This window comes from Anabrus simplex, chromosome 3, assembly GCF_040414725.1.
Source record: "Anabrus simplex isolate iqAnaSimp1 chromosome 3, ASM4041472v1, whole genome shotgun sequence".
In the NCBI taxonomy this organism is placed as follows: domain Eukaryota; kingdom Metazoa; phylum Arthropoda; class Insecta; order Orthoptera; family Tettigoniidae; genus Anabrus; species Anabrus simplex.
Genome location: NC_090267.1, coordinates 328,993,993 through 329,012,958, shown reverse-complemented (window position 1 = coordinate 329,012,958; position 18,966 = coordinate 328,993,993). Strand labels below are relative to the sequence as shown.

The window sequence follows — 18,966 nt, the reverse complement described above, 5'->3', positions numbered from 1 at the left end:
ATTCCATTGCAGTCAATCTTCTCTGTAACAGCCTCTTACGATACTTCTGCTTCATGCACCGCAGTGTGCCTTTGCCTAATGGTTGTAACTTACTTATGCAGTTTGCTGGGAGGAAAATGATATTTATGTTTCTCAAATTAGAAACATTTGGGGGATGAGTGGGGCACTGATCAGTGAAGAATGCAGTTTTTCTGTTTCTTATGCCAATCCTTGCATCCCATGTGTATAAGAAATGTTCAAATACTGTGGAAGTTAGCCACACTTTTGTGTTAGAAGTGTACTTGCATGGAAAAGATCGTACATTCTTGAAACATTGCGGATTGCGCTTTTTTACATCTGATATATAACCAGTGGCGCCAACTTCTCGGTTCCACTTTTGTTATAGCACAGGAGAACTGTAAGCCTTTCCTTGTTACGTTTGCCACCGTGACACTTTGCGCTCTTAGAATCCAGGGTTTTATCTGGAAGAAGATAAAAAAACAGCCCTGTTTCATCTGCATTTAAAATATCGTCAGGAGTACAGTCTTTCAGAATTGCAGGAAGCATTGTAGTTTTTCATGTTTCAGTAGTTTCACACAATGTAGTGTCATTATGCAGGGCAACAGCTTCACCTCACACACATCTATAAACTAGGTTGCGCTGATTCTTGAATCTGTCAATCCAGCCATTAGATATTTCATTAAGTCCCATCTGTGCAATAAGTGTTGCCTGAACTCGAACCACACTACCGTCTACCGGTGCGTTTGAAGCTCGCGCTTCCACAAACTACTTTAGAACAGCTTATTCTAATTCTGGAAACTGACCCTGGCGATTAACTTTTTTCTTTGAGCACTTTTCCATTATTCAAAAGCAGTTTCAATCAGTTTACATTTGCTAACAATTGTGTTTAAAGATGACAGAGGAATGTTTAACTTCCGTGCTACATTCACACGCTTCATATTTGTATTGTGATCCACTTCTTGAAGGATTTGTAGTTTTTCATTGTTTGCTATTTGCCTCACTTTCTTCCCCTCCATTGCAAACACGTAGATAATGCCCAGATAAAAATAGCTAGGAACACTATATCACTATACGGCAAGCTATCGTCACTGAATGAATAGATGACAATACAGGGAGCACATTCACTGCTAAACTGAGCTGAGCTCTCGACTGTTACCACGCCAAGCTTAGGCAGTCAGTTAACCTTGGCCGAAGTGACACGATCTGAACTGACGCCGTTCCAACGAGGTTGTTGGCAGTTACAGGAAGATTCATACTATTGAAGTGGAACCGAAATCAAACTCATCATACTTAACGAGTGGTACAGATGTCTGTATGATATTAGAAGTGAAGACTACCACTACAGAATTCGAGGCGATGCTTTAAACAGCAATTGATTGCTAATTGCTCTAATACTGTATAATATAAAGCAATGTGAAGGTAGACCACGGTCGTTCTTTTGACTCGTTTTCAAATGCTAGCGGAGTAAACCGAACATGTGTGACGTCATAAAACATGTCTATCAATGCTCCAGAGCATGTTCCAGTGTTTACAACATAAACTGCATGGCACCAGCTGTCTGTAAGGGTAATTAAGCATTCTCTCTCACCTTAACACACATCGCATCATTAACGTGCACACTTGTCAGTGGCTGCATGTCCAACTGGACTAACAAATGTACAAGGACTGGCCAAAATATTGATTGAAGAACATCGAAATTTGAATACAGTAAGTAGGAGCACGAAAATGTGCTATAGCAATATTTTATATAAAATTTAGTGCTTTGGGGCCGGGACTTTTATAATTCGACTTGATTAACACAAAAACATGTTATTAAAGAACGTACTAATGGGATTCTACTGTATTTGTAATCTCTTGTTTATAAGTGAGATTTAAAAAAGAAATTAATTTACTTTTATCTTAAAATAATTTATGATTAATATATATATTTGTTTCACTTTATATCATCTATGTGTTACTACTTTAGTTATTTTACATACTGTATCTTTGTGGTATTTTCCTAAATGCTTCTCTCAGGCTGTCATGGCTGAAGGGAAACAACATGCTCTTGCTGTTGGAATGACATCATTATCAACTGAGGATATGTAAGTATTTTATTTATGGCTTGAGAAAAGTTGTTGATGATGCTTGTTATTTAAAGGGACCTAACATCTAGGTCATCAACCCCAAGGAAAGTTGGTAAATAAAAGCAATTGTCAAGGACACTTGTGGTATAATTGAGCATTATTCTTATGAAGTGGGATTCAGTAATATGCAGTAGCCTCAAGATATACAGTCAGCAAACATTTTTCATATTGCTTAGTTAACAAATGGCAGTATTGAAAGAGCATATTTATTTAAAAGATGAATATACATCCTCTTACCCAATTGAGGAGTGGAAATGGAAAACGACGTGTAACGTTGGTGTACAAATACTTCAAATGTTCTGTGGTGTGGTAGGTAGTGGAAGGTGGTAGTAAAAGGATGGACGTGACGAATAAAAGTAATGTTAATTATCGTAGATAAATAGATTAGTCCAAATAAGCAAATAAAAAAAAATATGTAGCACAGAAAAGTCGACAGTAAATTAAGACACTAGTCTGACCAGTGTGGTAGCGCAAGCAAATATGGGCGAAGTGAGGTAAGGTATTCAGTGAAAACAATGCACACCTTCACAAAATGCGTGGCCAGCTTTTAACTACCTCTCCATTAAAATAAGTATTCAGAATGAAATCGTAGTGAATAAGCAGTTTGCAAAGAAGCATTACGCTGAGATCATTCCAGAAGTATACGTGGTAAGTACAAGTTGACAAGGAGTTTTGAATTAGGGAGGGACAGTAATCAGGAAGATACAATCAGTTAAATTTTCATAATGCACATGTATTATAGAAACAACAAAAATGATCACAAGAACAAGGTTACAATTATTGATTGAATAAGCAACTATATTCAGTTGTGTACAATCGAAATAGGAATTGTAACGCCATAAGACTAGGCCGCAGATTGAAGCGAAAAAGAAAGAAAATTATCAATACTAGGCTGGTACGCCACAGTATACATGGGGATCTGATACAAAAAAAAAAAAAAAAAAAGATTGACTAGAATCAAATGTCAAGTTCCCTATCAATGTACACCACACTATATCAAAAAGGAATTCTAAAATTTACAAAGGCCGCTGTACAATATGCAAAACCCCCAGAATAGGATAAAAGGAAGAATAAAGGAGGAGAAAATTATGTCCAAGGGCTGGCGAAGGGAAAGAAAAAGGTACAGCCTGCGAATAAATTTAGAAAAGTAGTAAGCTCACTCCTAAAAACCAGGTGTAGAAAAGAGTTCCAAGAATGTCACAGATACGACTGTCAGTTCTTGCGTCTGTTCACCAAGTTAATTACCAATTTTTAGCTGGAGAATAAAATTTGGAAAATTCAAATATGAACTTGAGAATGAACATACAGGTCTATAATGTTGTCTTGTAGACACAACAAAAGTAGTGTTACATTTTCAACCGGGATGGCATATTCGAGAAAGCAAATAGTTTTCCAGAACTGAGAAGTAGAAAGCACAAAGAGATTAATATCGCTCACCCAGCCAGAGGTCATAGGTTCAGATCTTGAGTTGCAGACAAAGTAAAACATCGCATACTGACCAGCTGTATATGCGAATGATGGACTCCTCCCTCCACACAGTTCATTGCAAAAAGTTCGACTGCCTGTTCGAGGCCAGAGCGAGCCTTTTATATCGTAAAAGTAGAGTCCAGAAAGTACCAGAGCGCAAGGTCACGTAGACAAGCAGCGGCAGAGGGGAGGGTACGCTGGGCGAGCAGTTGTGAAGCACACAGCGGGCTGAGTGAGCGAACGGAACACATGCAGAGGCAAGAGCAGAAATAGAGCAGTTGAAAAGATAGACATCATGACGTAGGGGAGCATGTTACAGACGTAAGTGCCAGAAGGTACCTAGTTGAGAAATAAAGACAAAATGATTGCTGTCAAGAATATGGCACTTACGTTGTTCTCCATTTCCCTCTGCTGGCACATGTGACGTTTTCCAGGTCGTTACGCAACACAATAATGAATTACCTATCATTCTGTTTTGGAATGTACCGTTCATTTAGGAACATTTTATTGAGTGGTATATGGATGTATTCATCACATTTTAGCTCTCGTACATTGTGATGTAAGCCTACATACGATGTAACGTGAAAAGGGTGAACAAATGACACATATCTAGTTAAGTTTCACGATTGTGCACGTTTCGTAACTGAACGACACACCAAGTATCTTTCCTATACAGCATAGAACATGTTAAAGAACACTGTAATCATACAATATGTGCAGGACGTGTGCATATGAATGTTACATTGTACATGGTTATGAACACACGGTTTCTTCTCGACACAACTGACGATAGTAATCTCTATACTTTACATCTAAGTAGTCACAGAGCGCCAACAGATCCTTCTTCTTTTCTGCACTAATGTGATGATGCTTCTCCACACGGGAAAGCTGTGATGGTGGAGGAAGCCACCACATTTTCTTTTTTTTCTTATATATCTTGTAGGACACCCAATCACTATCGAATGACGTTCTGATATGTATTACTTTAGGGTGTCTGTTACTCTAATGTGTGAAGCTTTACTGAGCTGCAGCTTGGTAGTATTGATGTACTCGTTGGCCAGAGCTGTAAAGTCAAACCAATCACCTTTACCCATTTCAACTATTTTGGAACCGAGCTTGATAGCTGCAGCCGGTTAAGTGTGGCCAGTATCCAGTAATTGGGACCTAGTGGGTCAAGCCCCACTGTCGGCAGCCCTGAAGATGGTTTTCAGTGGTTTCCCATTTTCACTCCAAGCAAATGCCGGGGCTGTACCTTAATTAAGGCCACAGTCGCTTCCTTCCAATTCCTAGGCTTTTTCCTATCCCATCGCTGCCATAAGACTTATCTTTGTCAGTCCGACGTAAAGCAAATATCAACAACAACAAAAAATCTATTTTGAATGTTTTTTTGTCTTGCAGACTTAATGACGCCTCTAGCTCATCTGGGATCATGGCTTTCATTACTCATTTCCTTTTCTCAATGAGACCAAAGTCCCTGTCACATGTCATAAAACTGTGTCCGGACACTAATAATTTTAAATCAGTAGTATCAAAATGGTCTTTAGCAACTAAATAAATGAGTGTCATTATCATCATCCTGTTTTTGGTTTTGTGGTGCGCAGTTGTCACACCATATAACAACATTTTGTTTGTTTGTATATCCGGACGTCATCACTTTGAATAAACAAGTTGATATTTCACTACCCCATCGACCTCCGCTCCCTTTATCCCACAAGCACATGAAACTGTCATTGGTGCCTGAATCATGTATATATACATTGATTATAGCAAGCTAGTTGTCGTGAGTAAAACATACGGGAATGCGTGAGGGTCAGAACAAACAGAACCTATTGCATATCCATAATCACTGTGCAGGTACTACTGGTGGGTAACTGAGAAACACATATCACTTTTCATAAGTGTTTGTGTTTTTTTATGCTCACTCTACATGTAGCTGTCGTTTACTGTTGGTTTTATATCTTTCCGACTCTGAAGACATGGCTTTCACAGCGGCCTGCAGCTTGTCACAATGCTGGAAAGTGTCTGGAGAATGTCCTAAAATCGGTTTTGAAGATGCCGCAATAGTATTTGTATGTCACCTTATTGTCTGGATAGTTTTCTTTGAATGCAGTTCAAAATGACGCCAGACACGAGGTAAAAAAGAAAATTCCGTATCTTGTAAAAGCCTTAAAAGTTTCCCAAACCAGAAGTAAACCCACTTTAAGTTTATCACATAAAATAAAACAAGAGGAAATAGTAATTACCAAAGCTGATAAGGGGGGGACAATATTAGTTTTAGATAAGGAGGAATATATCAGGAAAACAAACTTTTTTCAGCAATAGCAGTTTTTCTGAAATAGATCAAGACCCTACAACTAATACTCAGAAAAATTTAAAAACATTATTAAGAAACGCAACCTTCATTTTAAGTGAACAAGATGTCCAGAAACTGATGAATATGAATCCCAGTCTTCCAACTGCAAGGGCCTTACCCAAGTTACATAAAGAAGGAATACCCATAAGACCAGTAATAAACTTCCGCAGCAGTCCTACTTATAAAATATTGCAATACGTACATACATTCCTAACCAATCATTACGTTTTTTACAACAAGACACCAATAAAAAATTCTGTAGATTTTTGCAAAGTACTCAAAAACTTTAAATTAACACCACATCAAGTAACATGTTCCTTTGACATCAAGGACATGTGTACAAATATTCCAGTGGACGAAACACTAAAAATTATCAGGAAGAATCTAAATAGAACACAAACAGCTCAGCCTACCAGAAATAGAAGATTTTATTAATATACTCAAATTCGTTACGAAACACAATTACTTTACTTTCAATAAGAAGATATATAGACAGGAGGCCTCCCTATGGGTGCTCCCGCTTCAGGCATTTTAGCCAATATTTATCTTGATTACCTCAAATATACCAAAATAATACGACAAATAGGTCTCAATTTATGGATACGCTTTGTAGACGGCACCTTTGGAGTAATAGACCGAAAAGTGAACAACAGTTACGATATCCTCAATAAATTAAATACACTGGATTCTAGAATAAAGTTTACAGTAGAAAAAGAAGGTTCCATAAATTTTTTAGACATAAATATAACACGGAAAAAGGAAGAGTTTGTCTTCAAGATACACAGGAAACCCACTTTTACTCCCATTACAATAAAGAACTACTCATTGCATCTGGAATCACAAAAAAGGTCAGCTTACTACAGTTACATATATAGAGCATTTAATATACGCCTTACACACGGAACGAGAAAAAGAACTGCTCTTTATCCGTAAACAAGCCCAATACAACGGATTTGAACTAAAAATGGTAAACAAAATAATCGGAAAATTCAAACAGAAGTTACAAACTAATCTAACACCTGAAATAAATAAGAAAGATAAATACGCCAAGTTCACGTTCAATAACCCTAACTTATATACAGTAACGAATTTGTTTAGAAAATATAACTATAAGATCGCGTATTCAACCAGCAATAATACAAAGCAAAAATTCTTTAATTACAATAATATTAATTCCCTAGGGAAAAAAGCAAACATTCAGAATCAGGAGTTTACAAATTGAAGTGTCATCAACATGAAAAAACTTATGTCGGGCAAACAGGGCGCAGTTTTACTGTAAGATACCTAGAGCATGTCAATGCCGAAAGACATAAAAAAATTTCCGCGATGGGCCAACACATGAGTAAAACCGGACATCATTTCACAACTATAGAGCAGGATTTAACTATATTACATAAAATAAACAAAGGAGCTCTTCTAAATACATTAGAAAATCTATATATTAATTTAGAACAAAAAAGTAATCAGAACAATAACCTGAATGATACAATTGACAATAGAAACCCTGTATTCGAAGGGATATTATCAAGTCTTGAAACTTTAGGCAAAAGAAACAACACAGACAATAAAAGGATAAATAAGAACGAGCCTCCGCCATTTTGTACATCCACTCTCCCCACCCCTTCTAAAGCCGAAGCCGTGACAGTAAGCAACACGCCTCCTCCCCTCTCCGCAACCTTGCCTCCCCGAAAAGAGGAGCAAACAACGGAACACACACACCATTATTATATTAGACATAAAGCAGCTTCAAACGTTCCCCCTCCAGGGTCACAGTAGAATTGGAGTCTAACAACAGTAAGGTATGGAACCATTTTATACATTAAGTTATGATGTAAAGACACATGTTTTCATTACAAAAAAACAAATTCCTATTTTCCTCATTTCATTTCAGAAATTGAGAAAAAGCTCCCTTCTCAAAAAGTGACCGGCAATCAGCTTCAAAATTTCGCATTAGACTCAATTTAGGGCACATTAAGCAAGCTCAAAATAAATAACCGATTACCTGGAAGGAGTGAAAGAAATGAACATTCAACAATAATTAGAACAGTGTCAAGAAGCCAATCATTTAAAAAAAAAAAAAAAAAAACCCCTTTTAACTGGAAGACAAACAGATATTTTTAGTGTAACAGAGTTGAAACTTTTAACAACTATTCCAATGAATAGATATAGTTTTTAAGCAGGCTAACTATGTATTCATCCTGTCTCATTTCATCAACCCATTAACCCCCACATTGTTTTAACATCATTTTAATTTAATTTATATTAAAATAATCTTTAAGAGGAACAATGTACCTGAAAATAATGTATTCAGAAACTTAGCGATTCACCTAAGCTTAACAACAGTTCTCAAGTGAGAACGAAACATGTACTGTTCATAATTAATAATTTGCTAAAAAGCAAATAAAAAGTATTAAAATCGTGGAAGATTTTCAATTATTGTAAGTCTCTGTGTGAGCTTGCATCCTGGAGGTAGTGGGTTCAAATCTCGCTGTCAGCGGCCCTGAAGATGGTTTTCCGTGGTTTCCCATTTTCACACCAGGCAAATGCTGGGGCTGTACCTTAATTAAGGCCACGGCCGCTTCCTTCCAACTCCTAGGTCTTTCCTATCTATCCCTTTGTCGCCCTAAGACCTATCTGTGTCGGTGCGATGTAAAGCCACTAGCAAAAAATACAATATCCAGATTTGATTTTTTTTTGTAGATGATGATGATGATGATAATAATAATAATAATAATAATAATAATAATAATAATAATAATAATAATAATAATAAATAATTTTGTGTGGCTATTACTAGCCGAGTGCAGTCCTTGTAAGGCGGACCCTCTGATGAGGGTGGGCGGCATCTTCCATGTGTAGGTAACTGCGTGTTGTGGTGGAGGATAGTGTTATGTGTGATGTGTGAGTTGCAGGGATGTTGGGGACAGCACAAACACCCAGCCCCCAGGCCATTGGAATTAACCAATGAAGGTTAAAATCCCGACCCGGTCGGGAATCAAACCCGGGACCCTCTGAACCGAAGGCCACCACGCTGACCATTCAGCCAACGAGTCGGACATAATAATAATAATAATAATAATAATAATAATAATAATAATAATAATAATAATAAAAAGAAACAAGCTTTTATATATATTATACTGTCAGTTTGTAATGACAATTGATCATTTGCCTTGCAAATCTTAGTACGGTATGTTATCAATATGGATTAGGTGATAGATAAAACAAAAACAACTCTGAATGTTCATAAAAAACTGAAAATACTGTGCCCTTTGTTCCCTCCAGATCATAAAAATGGACAGTTACAAAGCAGTACTAGAAAGACTGCTGTTTCTTCCACCAAGGACACACATTGCACTGTGTTTACAGGCTGGAAATAAGCAGTTTGTACTTGCTAGGCAGTTGATTTCCAATACATTTTGAAACACTCATTATTTTTACATGTTAAAAGAAACCATTCTCGTAGTGGTAGATAAATACTTCTGGCGGATTGCTTATCTGTGTAGGAATCATGTATAACATATTTCTCTTTTCTGCTTAACCTTAGATATGCTTGCAAAGCATAGGACTTTTCTCTAGTTTCTAAAACATGCTGCAAATCAACTGCACTGTCCCTGTAAGGTTTTTTTTTTTTTTTTTTTTTTCCCCACCCAAATTGTGGAATTTATTACTAGGGTATTCTTGAGAATAGCTGTGAATTAGGAACTCAACAGCTTATTACCATTGTATTGATCTTGTGTATTTTAACAACTTTTATTCAGAGTTATTTATATTATTTACAATTTTGTGATATCCTTCATTTTGCTTTCTATGTTCTAAATATATTCTAGTGAAGCTGTCATTTTGCTGTTTCAGAGCCAAGGTCAACAAAGGAGTTGGTGTGGAGAATTACCACTATCTTAATGATGGCCTTTGGCAGATGAAGCCTATTAAATAGCATGTCATTTTATGATTTATCTGTTTTTGTTGCTGCTTGATGATACTGGTATGAATGTAAATAATGTGTGAAACTGAACAACGTATTTTATTGTACAATGAAGCATTCTGAATTAAACTCAAAAAAGCCAGACCTTCATAATTTTGAAATTTTCATGACATAATTTGGATAGGCAGACAATAATTATGTATTGCAATTGCTATATATATTTTGGCTTTAAGACTATCATCTCTGTGACATTTTATACACATAAGGTTTTCTTGGCTTTATTTAATGTCAACAAAACGTTCTTATACATCTACTGTATTTACGTTCTAATTGCCCCATTTTCTTCAGTAATATTTCTTTGTGCTCAAAAGTTAGAGGTGAAGGGGAGGAATGTTTATTGTATTACAGTGAAACCTATATTAATCCGAGAACTCTTAAGCATCTTAGTAATCATTAACCCTCAAGGTGAGTCTTTTGGACTTGTATTGTTTCAAGGTGGGTAAAATACAGTAAAATAAACTGAAGAGTGGCTTCACAACCACAAACAGCATTTATTCAACATCTTATTTTAGCATTATCAGTATTAAAATGCGTAGCCTCCGTGGCTCAGGCAGCAGCGCGCCGGCTTCTCACCGCTGGATATCATGGTTCAAATCCCGGTCATTCCATGTGAGATTCGTGCTGGACAAAGTGGAGGTGGGACAGGTTTTTCTCTGGATACTCCAGTTTTCCCTGTCATCTTTCATTCCAGCAACACTCTCCAATATAATTTCATTTCATCTGTCAGTCATTAATTATTGTCCCAGAGGAGTGCGACAGGCTTCGGCAGCTGGCACAAATCCTATCCTCGCTGCAAGTTGGGGGCTTTATTTATCCCATCCCTCACCGGATCATTGACTGGAAAACAGGTTGTAGGTTTCATTTCATTCAGTATTAAAATACATTACCAGAATGAGAAAATTTGATCTACCTATAGTATAATTGAAAAATTCCAGGCCTAAGTAAAATGTAGATATTTTCTATCCACCTGGTACACAATCCTTCAGACATTACAATAAGAATTTTTCACACTTTGTGGTGGATTTTGAATGTTCACCACATATATTTTTGCCACATCTGCATTCTTCGTTGCCAGTTCTCACATTGGTACCATCGTTTCTTGTTTGCGACTATTGGTGTCGTAGGAGCTGAACTCCGAGGGTCATTTGTAACACTCATTGTAATGAACTGTCGATTTATGTTGTCCCAACTTTGGACATCTACTGATAAGGGTTCGTTCAAATTCTCCACGAGCTTAGCAACAAACTCTATATTTCTCCTTTTCTTTTTTTTTTTTAAATATTCCAAGTGTTGCAATTCCTCATACATTTGTCTTGTACTTCACTCGCATCGTTTGTCTGACTACTCTGATATGAACTTTGTTGCTGTCATTTTCATCATCATCTGGTATAGAATCTGATTAATCTTCACTGAAAATGCCTTCACTTGAATCTTTCTTACATTTGTCTAAAATTATACAGATTTCACATTCTTTTTCTTACTTATCTTGAATGAACTGTTATTTATGAAACTTGGTGACTGTTACAATAATGAAACAAGCACATTTTTACTATAGAACTGCCAACAGAATACCAACAGATTAATCTACTGGGAAGAAACAATCCTTGCGAGTCTACCGGACTCATCTTGGGTGTCACTGTAACATCGTTCAAATTAAGTATGTAACAATGAAAAATTACTAATGAAGTAATGAACAAAGCCATCACATTATAAAATATGCTATTGATGAGCATAAATGGAAGGAGACATTACTGCGCAAAAATGGAGAGAGTATGTGTTCAGTCTTCAGCCTTAAGGCTGGTTGAATCCTCAACAGCTCCGCCGTCAGCTGTCATAAATGGCCTAGACATCACTGAAGAGGCGTACTAGGGAAATGAGGAGTGAGGTAGTTTCCCGTTGCTTTCCTCATGGAGAGAGTAAACAGTAAAAGGGAAAAAAAAACATGAGTTTGAGAGGCTCCTGTTAGGATTTCTAGGGTTAAGCAACCAGTGACAACAGTTCCATGAAAAAATGTTTTGGAGGTGTGTTCTCATGAAAGGGGTAGGCATTTTAAAGTAAGTAATAATACTAACGCTGCGAGTGGATGATTTAAAAGCATTCAGTATTTAACTGCAATTACATTGGTTCGCATTTAATACAGCTTGGTTTGTACGAATGAGAATTCAGTACATAATGCAACACATTTTCTTTTTCTAAAAGCAGGTTGGTTTTATTGAGGATTCAAATACAACCTGTTGTTTCCCAATCCTTTTGCTACAATACCCTGTTTTTCATCATAATCTCCGTTCAATACTACTGCCATACGTCACCGTCATGTGAGGGCCTTTATGCCTGCACGGTACCACTTGACTAGTCGATGTCGGAGCCTACGTCGTGCTGCATCAGTAACTTCCCCATCATCCCTGTAGTGCTTCCCGCGGAATGCATCCTTCATTGGGCCAAACAGATGGAAGTCAGAAGGCGCGAGGTCCAGGCTGTAGGGTGGATGAGGAAGAACAGTCTACTGAAGTTTTGTGAGCTCCTGTCAGGTGCGCAGACTTGTGTGAGGTCTTGCATTGTTGTGGAGAAGGAGAAGTTCGTGTGCATTTCTGTGGCTACGAACACACACCTATTCAATAGGTGGACTTGTGAAAACCTTAATTTACTGTAATCCTACTTCAATACGGAACACAATGAAATTTATAACTATAAGTGAACACGCTGAAGTCGCTTCTTCAGTTTCCTTAGAGTAGCACAATACACTTCAGAGTTCATCGTTTCACCACGAGGGAGGACATCGAACAGAACAACCCCTTCAGAGTCCCAGAAGACCAAAGCCATGACTTTACCGGCTGAGGGTACAGTTTTGAACTTTTTATTCCTGGGAGTTGGTGTGACGCCACTCCATGGATTACCGTTTTATTTCCGGTTTGAAGTGATGAATCCATGTTTCATCGCCTGTGACAATGTTTGACAAGAAATTGTCACCTTCAGCCTCATAACGAGTGAGCAATTCCATACAGATATTCCTTCTTTGCTCTTTATGGTCTTCCGTTAGGTGTTGAGGAACCCAGCGGGAACAAAGCTTTGAATACTCCAACTGGTAGATAAGTGTGTCAGCACTACCAACAGAGACGTCAAGTTCATCAGCGAGGTGTTAGGCTGTGATCCATCGGATCACCTCAAATAAGGGTGTCCTCATGTTTCAACTTTGGAGGCATCAGAGCTGTGTGCGGCTGGCCAGCATGCAGGAGATCACACAGGTTTGCTTGATCTTGTTGTGATGATGAAACATGCCTCACCCAACAACTCACCGTCCTTTTGTCCACTGCCAGGTCTCCGTAGACATTCTGCAAGTGCTTTTGAATATCTGTGATGCCCTAGTTTTCCGCCAAAAGAAACTTGGTAACAACTCTCTGTATGGTAGGCACCTCCATTACAGACACCATTTTAAAGGCTAGTTATAGTGCTGCCACCTATCAGAAATTAATGAAACTCCACAAGACGAAGTGGAAATATACAAAGATGTCCCAAACAAAATTCTAATTTTTAAAATCAAAATTGGCCGAGAAATGAAATGTGTTGCATTATATATTGAACGCACCTGGTAGTTCTCATCTTTACATTTTACCTCCTTTTAAAAAAGTAATAAATTGAAGTGAACTGTTATGGCATGAAGCCTCCTCCTGTGTTGTTAATCCAATGCTAAGTAGCAAATCATCCTTGAAATTTTCTAATTGGCCTAATTATTTAAACTTATAACAAATAAGCATTACCCTCTTCTTTTGTAACTGAACACAGGTCGTCTTTGAATTTAAAAACTCTGAGCTCGTAATCCTCCTGGTCACTGTATTCACATAAAGGCGAAGTACTCAGATCTAAACTTACACAACACAAGAATAGTACTCTACTATGAATCTTAGAATGTGGCAAGGGACTTGTGAGTCACCAGTTCACATACTGTTGTACACTATTTTATCCCAAACTTACAAAATGAAGATGGGCGAAATGAAAAATCTATTATCCAGCCATACAATGTTGAACAGTTGAGTACCTTAGAGCATGTGCTGTATTACCATAGAGGCCATGTTTTTTTCTTGGAAGACAGACATTATTTAAAATATGTACTATACAGTGTGGTCAGAAACAACATGAACCAGATATATGAGCATTAGAGGGTTTGTTATACTGCTAAATAATTTGAAAATATTAATTTGGTATCTCACGCTGTTGTCATTTTATCATCTGCTGAAGTTAGCCAATTGGATCGCTTTGCGGGCAAATTTAAATAGGTTTTGCTAGGCGATGTTGCTAAATCTGCACATGGCTTAAGATTGGCTTGAGAACACCAATCAAAGAACTTTTATCAGGGGAGGGATTTGAGCATAGACCTCAGAGCTGATAGGATCACACCATAGCAAGTATGCTACAATGACACTGACTGAAACAAAAAATTAGTTTGTGTTTGATGCTTCTCTCTCAGCATCGGTAGCTGTTAGGCAGTTGGATATTTACAGAAATGTGGCATGCGTACAGTGGACTCTCACTGCAATGCAAGCATAGTCAGTGTCAGCATCGCCATGCAGCGGTTCGCTTATGCAAAGTTTGCTGATATGCATTTAGCTTATGGTGCTGCTCAGCAAAACAGATTAGAGGCATGGGGGATTTACAATGAAAGATTTCTTCACCATGACATTCCGTGCAACAACATATTTAAATCAGCAGATAGAAGCATTCGAGAGAGTGGGAGTGTGTGCAGACAACAAACACGACACTGGATGGTACTGACCGTAAGAACAGTTGCTTTTGAAGAAACTGTACTGGAAATAATTAATGAAAAACAAGGTATGAGTTTGAGGTTCATTGACAATGCTTTGCAGGTACGTAAAATTCACATGATGTCTTACAGTCTGTCTGAAATAGCAACATGTTAAAAGTAACTTTTACAGGTGGTTTTTTTTTTTTTTTTTTGGCTTTCTACTTCGTTGTGTTGAACGTTGTGCATGAGGAAAATCTCGACCCCTTATCACAAAAAGTGGTGGATTTCCCTCTTTGCAAAGATTTTTGTTGGTGTTATTCACATCATGATGACCCCGACTTTGAGAAGATGAAATTGTGGGTGGATGAGTTATGCTTAACGTGGGAGGAGGCTTTTAATAGCCATGACAGTCCTCTTTGGGACTGCGTGAAACTTTACGAAGCTCACATCAATTCGCAATGGTGGGCCCTGTCCCATTCTCTCCATGCATGGATGGAGGCACGTACTTAGCTTTTCTACAAAATGTAATTCCAGTTCGTTTTGAGACACTTTGAGCAATACAGTTCCAACATGATGGCGTTCTGCTACATTTTACTGTTCTTGTATGCCAGCATGTAAACGCTTTATTTTCTTCGTAGGTGGATTGTTTAGGATGGACCAATTGCCTGGCCACCTCGTTTGCCAGATCTAAAACCTCTAGGCCTTTTCTGGTCGGGGTATGACAAAATAATTGTGTATGCAACTCCTTTGGATTCAGACGAGGAACTTGTTGCTAGAATAGTTTTAGCTTTCGATGAGGTTAGGGACCAAATGCAGTTAAGAAAATTAGCAGATTCAGTGATACAGCATTGCCATGCATGTATTTGTGCTCGGGGAAAACATTTTGAGCAAATTTTAAAAAAAATGTTTTTTATTTGTTATTAAGCTTATTTTGTTTTGTTTTTGATTGTTATTGCAAAAGTTAGTTTATTTTTTACTGAATAATAGTGTTTACATATTAAAAATGGTATGGGTTAGTGTAGTTTAGTTATCAGTTGTAATTGAAAATGATTTTCAGTGTTTAGGGTTGTAAATGTTAGTTGCAAAAATAATTAATTTTGATGAACAAAGTCTTGCTGAAAATAAAATTTATGTTTATTGAAACCTAGTCAGCCATCAACTAAATCTGCAAAAATAATTAATTTTGATGAACAAATTCTTGCTGAAAATAAAATTTATGTTTATTGAAACCTAGTCAGCCATCAACTAAATCTTCCTCCCCCTCCATTCAAAAAAAGCACATTAAAAAGATTAAATTACAATGTTTTTCAAAAAAGAATAAACACATTTAGCTCTAAATTAACCCAACAATGCTTCGTGTTGTTTTTATGAAACATGGAAGAAGAAAATTGTCGTAATTTTGTACCATTTCGAAGGATAAAATAATAAGTGAGTTATTCCACCTTTTCAATACAGATTAAATAGTGTTTATTAAACAAACATATAATGGGACTAGTTTAGACCTATTTAAAGGTCATCTTCAGCCATATCACGTGTAGATCAAAGTATTTGAAACACAGTTGTTTTAAAGATGGTCTTAAAACCTATAAGTTTGACACTATGAAAAATTGTTTATAGAATTTCCTGAAAACACATTTGTTGTACTAAGGCAATACTTTGCATATATGCTCAATTCTACATCTCATCAAGATTAGGTATGGATAATTTTGAAGTGTATCTATGCTTCGCAGTGATAAGAATAATATCATAAGACTTCTTCCCCTCTACCACAACAACACTATGCAAATATGCCCATTTCCACATCTCATCAAGACTGTGAATTTTGAATACTATGAAGAATATTTTAAGACTTCTTCTCCTCGTATATTCGTACAGCTAAGTGAACTAATTTCTTACAACAAATGTGTTTTCAGGAAATTCTATAAACAATTTTTCATAGTGTCAAACTTATAGGTTTTAAGACCATATTTAAAACAACTGTGTTTCAAATACTTTGTTCTACACACGATATGGCTGAAGATGACCTTTAAATTGGTCAAAACTAGTCCCATTAAATGTTTATTTAATGAACACTATTTAATTTGTACTGAAAAGGTGGAATAACTCTTATTATTTTATTTGGTTTAATCAAAGTTCAATATAGACCCATAAGATGAAATTCATTTCTCTAGATTTCGAAGGATGCCGTTCAAAAAGAAAAAAAAAAAATCACTCCTGGGAACAAACTCTGCATATGTGAACTATTGCATGGTGATGTCGAACTGACTAAGCTTGCGCTGCAATGCAAGTCCAAGCCCACTGTACGCACAGAAACCATTGCATTTTGATGTCGACGCTAACTAAGCGTGTGCTGCAATGCAAGTCCAAGCCCACTGTATACATGTCACATTTCTGTAAATGACTGATCGCCTAGCAGCTACTGATTGCAGGAAATCAAACACACACACATTGTGGGTTACAGCCAGTGTCACCAGAGCGTAGTTGTTATGTTGCAATCCTGTCACTTCGGAGGTCTGTGTTCAAATCCCTTCCCTGGCGAAGTTTTATCTTTGATTGGTGTTCTCAAGCCGGTCTTGAGCCATGTGCATATTTAGCAACACTGCCTCGCACAGCCCATTTGAATTTCACCCGTGAAGAAATCTGATAGGGTAACTTCAGCAGCTGATAAAATTACAACAGCACGAGGTAATGAACTATTTTTTTTTTCTTTCACATTATCATTGTGACCAATCCCCTTACGCTCATGTACCTGGTTCATGTTGTTTCCGAACATCTTATTACAGTAGATTTTACCCTGTAAATGATCTTTTTAAAAGAGACCAGACCAAGAAAATGCCTGGTTGTTTAATGGAAAGAGAAATGGTCCTTAAATAGATGTACAAAATACCTTGCCTTTGTAGAGTTTTAAATCTGCTCTTGGAAAAATCGGTCACTGGAAGGGGTAGTTTTGAGGACAGTTTCACTATAGTTACTGCCTGAAGGAAGCTATGGAAGGTATTGATGTGCATTACAAGAAATATAAATAGCATCATTTTACTAATGCAATACTATAAATAACACATTTTCTTTAGATTTGTTGTTTAAGTGATATTTTAATTCAAAGTCATTGTTTTATAATTATTAGCAATTTCCCAGGAAGTCTCTCTCCATAATATAAACATCGTCTGCCTCGAAACTTGAATTCTTGGCTGACCAAACATTTATCTTTGAAATGTTCTTAATGTTTAAGTGTATAATTTGTCTGTAAAATAATGTTTGAGGAAGTTATTAATGTATAAATCTACTCTTTACATGTGTGTTAACTGAAAATTTCTTAACTCTGTACCACCTTCAAGAAAATCCATTCCTGCAATATCAGTATATAAACATGAAATGACGTCTGTCTGCCTTCAGAAAGAAAAAAAAAAAAAAACCACCACCCTGTCTAAACTGCGGAGCAAAATATCATGGAATTTTGCACAAACAGTTTCAGAGGGAATTATCGTATGGCTATGTTTTAATTCAAAATTTTGAACTGAAAATATAATGTTAGCAAAAAATCATGTGTGTTTATTTCACGCTCAATTATGCCTAAACTATTTGACCAATTGAGATGAAATATATGATATGAGTATATTTCAGATATTCAGTGTATACATGGTCCTATTCTGATTTCTCAATAATGAACTGTTTCAAAATAGCGGCCATTATTATATAGGTATTTACTGAACTTATGTGCAGATTTTATTTGCTATAAAGTAAAATAATAGATAAACGGTTAGTCCTGTCACAATAAAAATCTGAACATGTGCATCTAAAATTCAGTTTTCTACAACAACAAAAAAAAAAGTCATATGCATTTTCTTTGTAACTCTAATGGTTGTCCAGGAAATTATTCTTTTACATGTCATTCGCACATTTCTGAGAAGGCAGCCATTAATATGTAAGCACATACTGAACTTCTGCAGGTTTTGTCTACTAAAACTCAAAATAATGGGCAAATGGTTAGTTGCATCACAAAATAAAGCATAGCATGTGTACTAAAAATTTAGTTTTCTACAAGAAAGGTCATATAATTTTATTTGTAACTCTAGTGGTTTTCCAGGAAATTACACTTTTACATGTTCAGGCACACCTTCCAGACACTCTAAAATTAATCAACAATATCATAGCACTGACTGACTGTTGTTAGTTTGAAGTGGTCTGTCTCTACTACTACTACTACTACTACTACTACTACTACTACTACTACTACTACTACTACTACAAATCTCCACTAGTTGTCAATGGTACAGAACTAAGCTGCCAGTGATGAATA

General features: G+C 36.8%; 1 protein-coding gene across 1 annotated transcript in view; it reads left to right on the top strand.

Annotated features, from left to right (window-relative positions):
• The window catches only part of MCTS1 (malignant T-cell-amplified sequence 1 homolog), a 101,552-nt gene extending 83,593 nt beyond the window's left edge, over nucleotides 1-17,959 (top strand). The window contains exons 5-6 of the mRNA XM_067144439.2: nucleotides 2,017-2,084; nucleotides 9,802-17,959. Of these exons, the coding sequence (XP_067000540.1) occupies nucleotides 2,017-2,084; nucleotides 9,802-9,883 (150 nt within the window). The 3' untranslated portion in view covers nucleotides 9,884-17,959. The remainder of the gene's footprint in view (nucleotides 1-2,016; nucleotides 2,085-9,801) is intronic.
• Nucleotides 17,960-18,966: the final 1,007 nt, after the last annotated feature.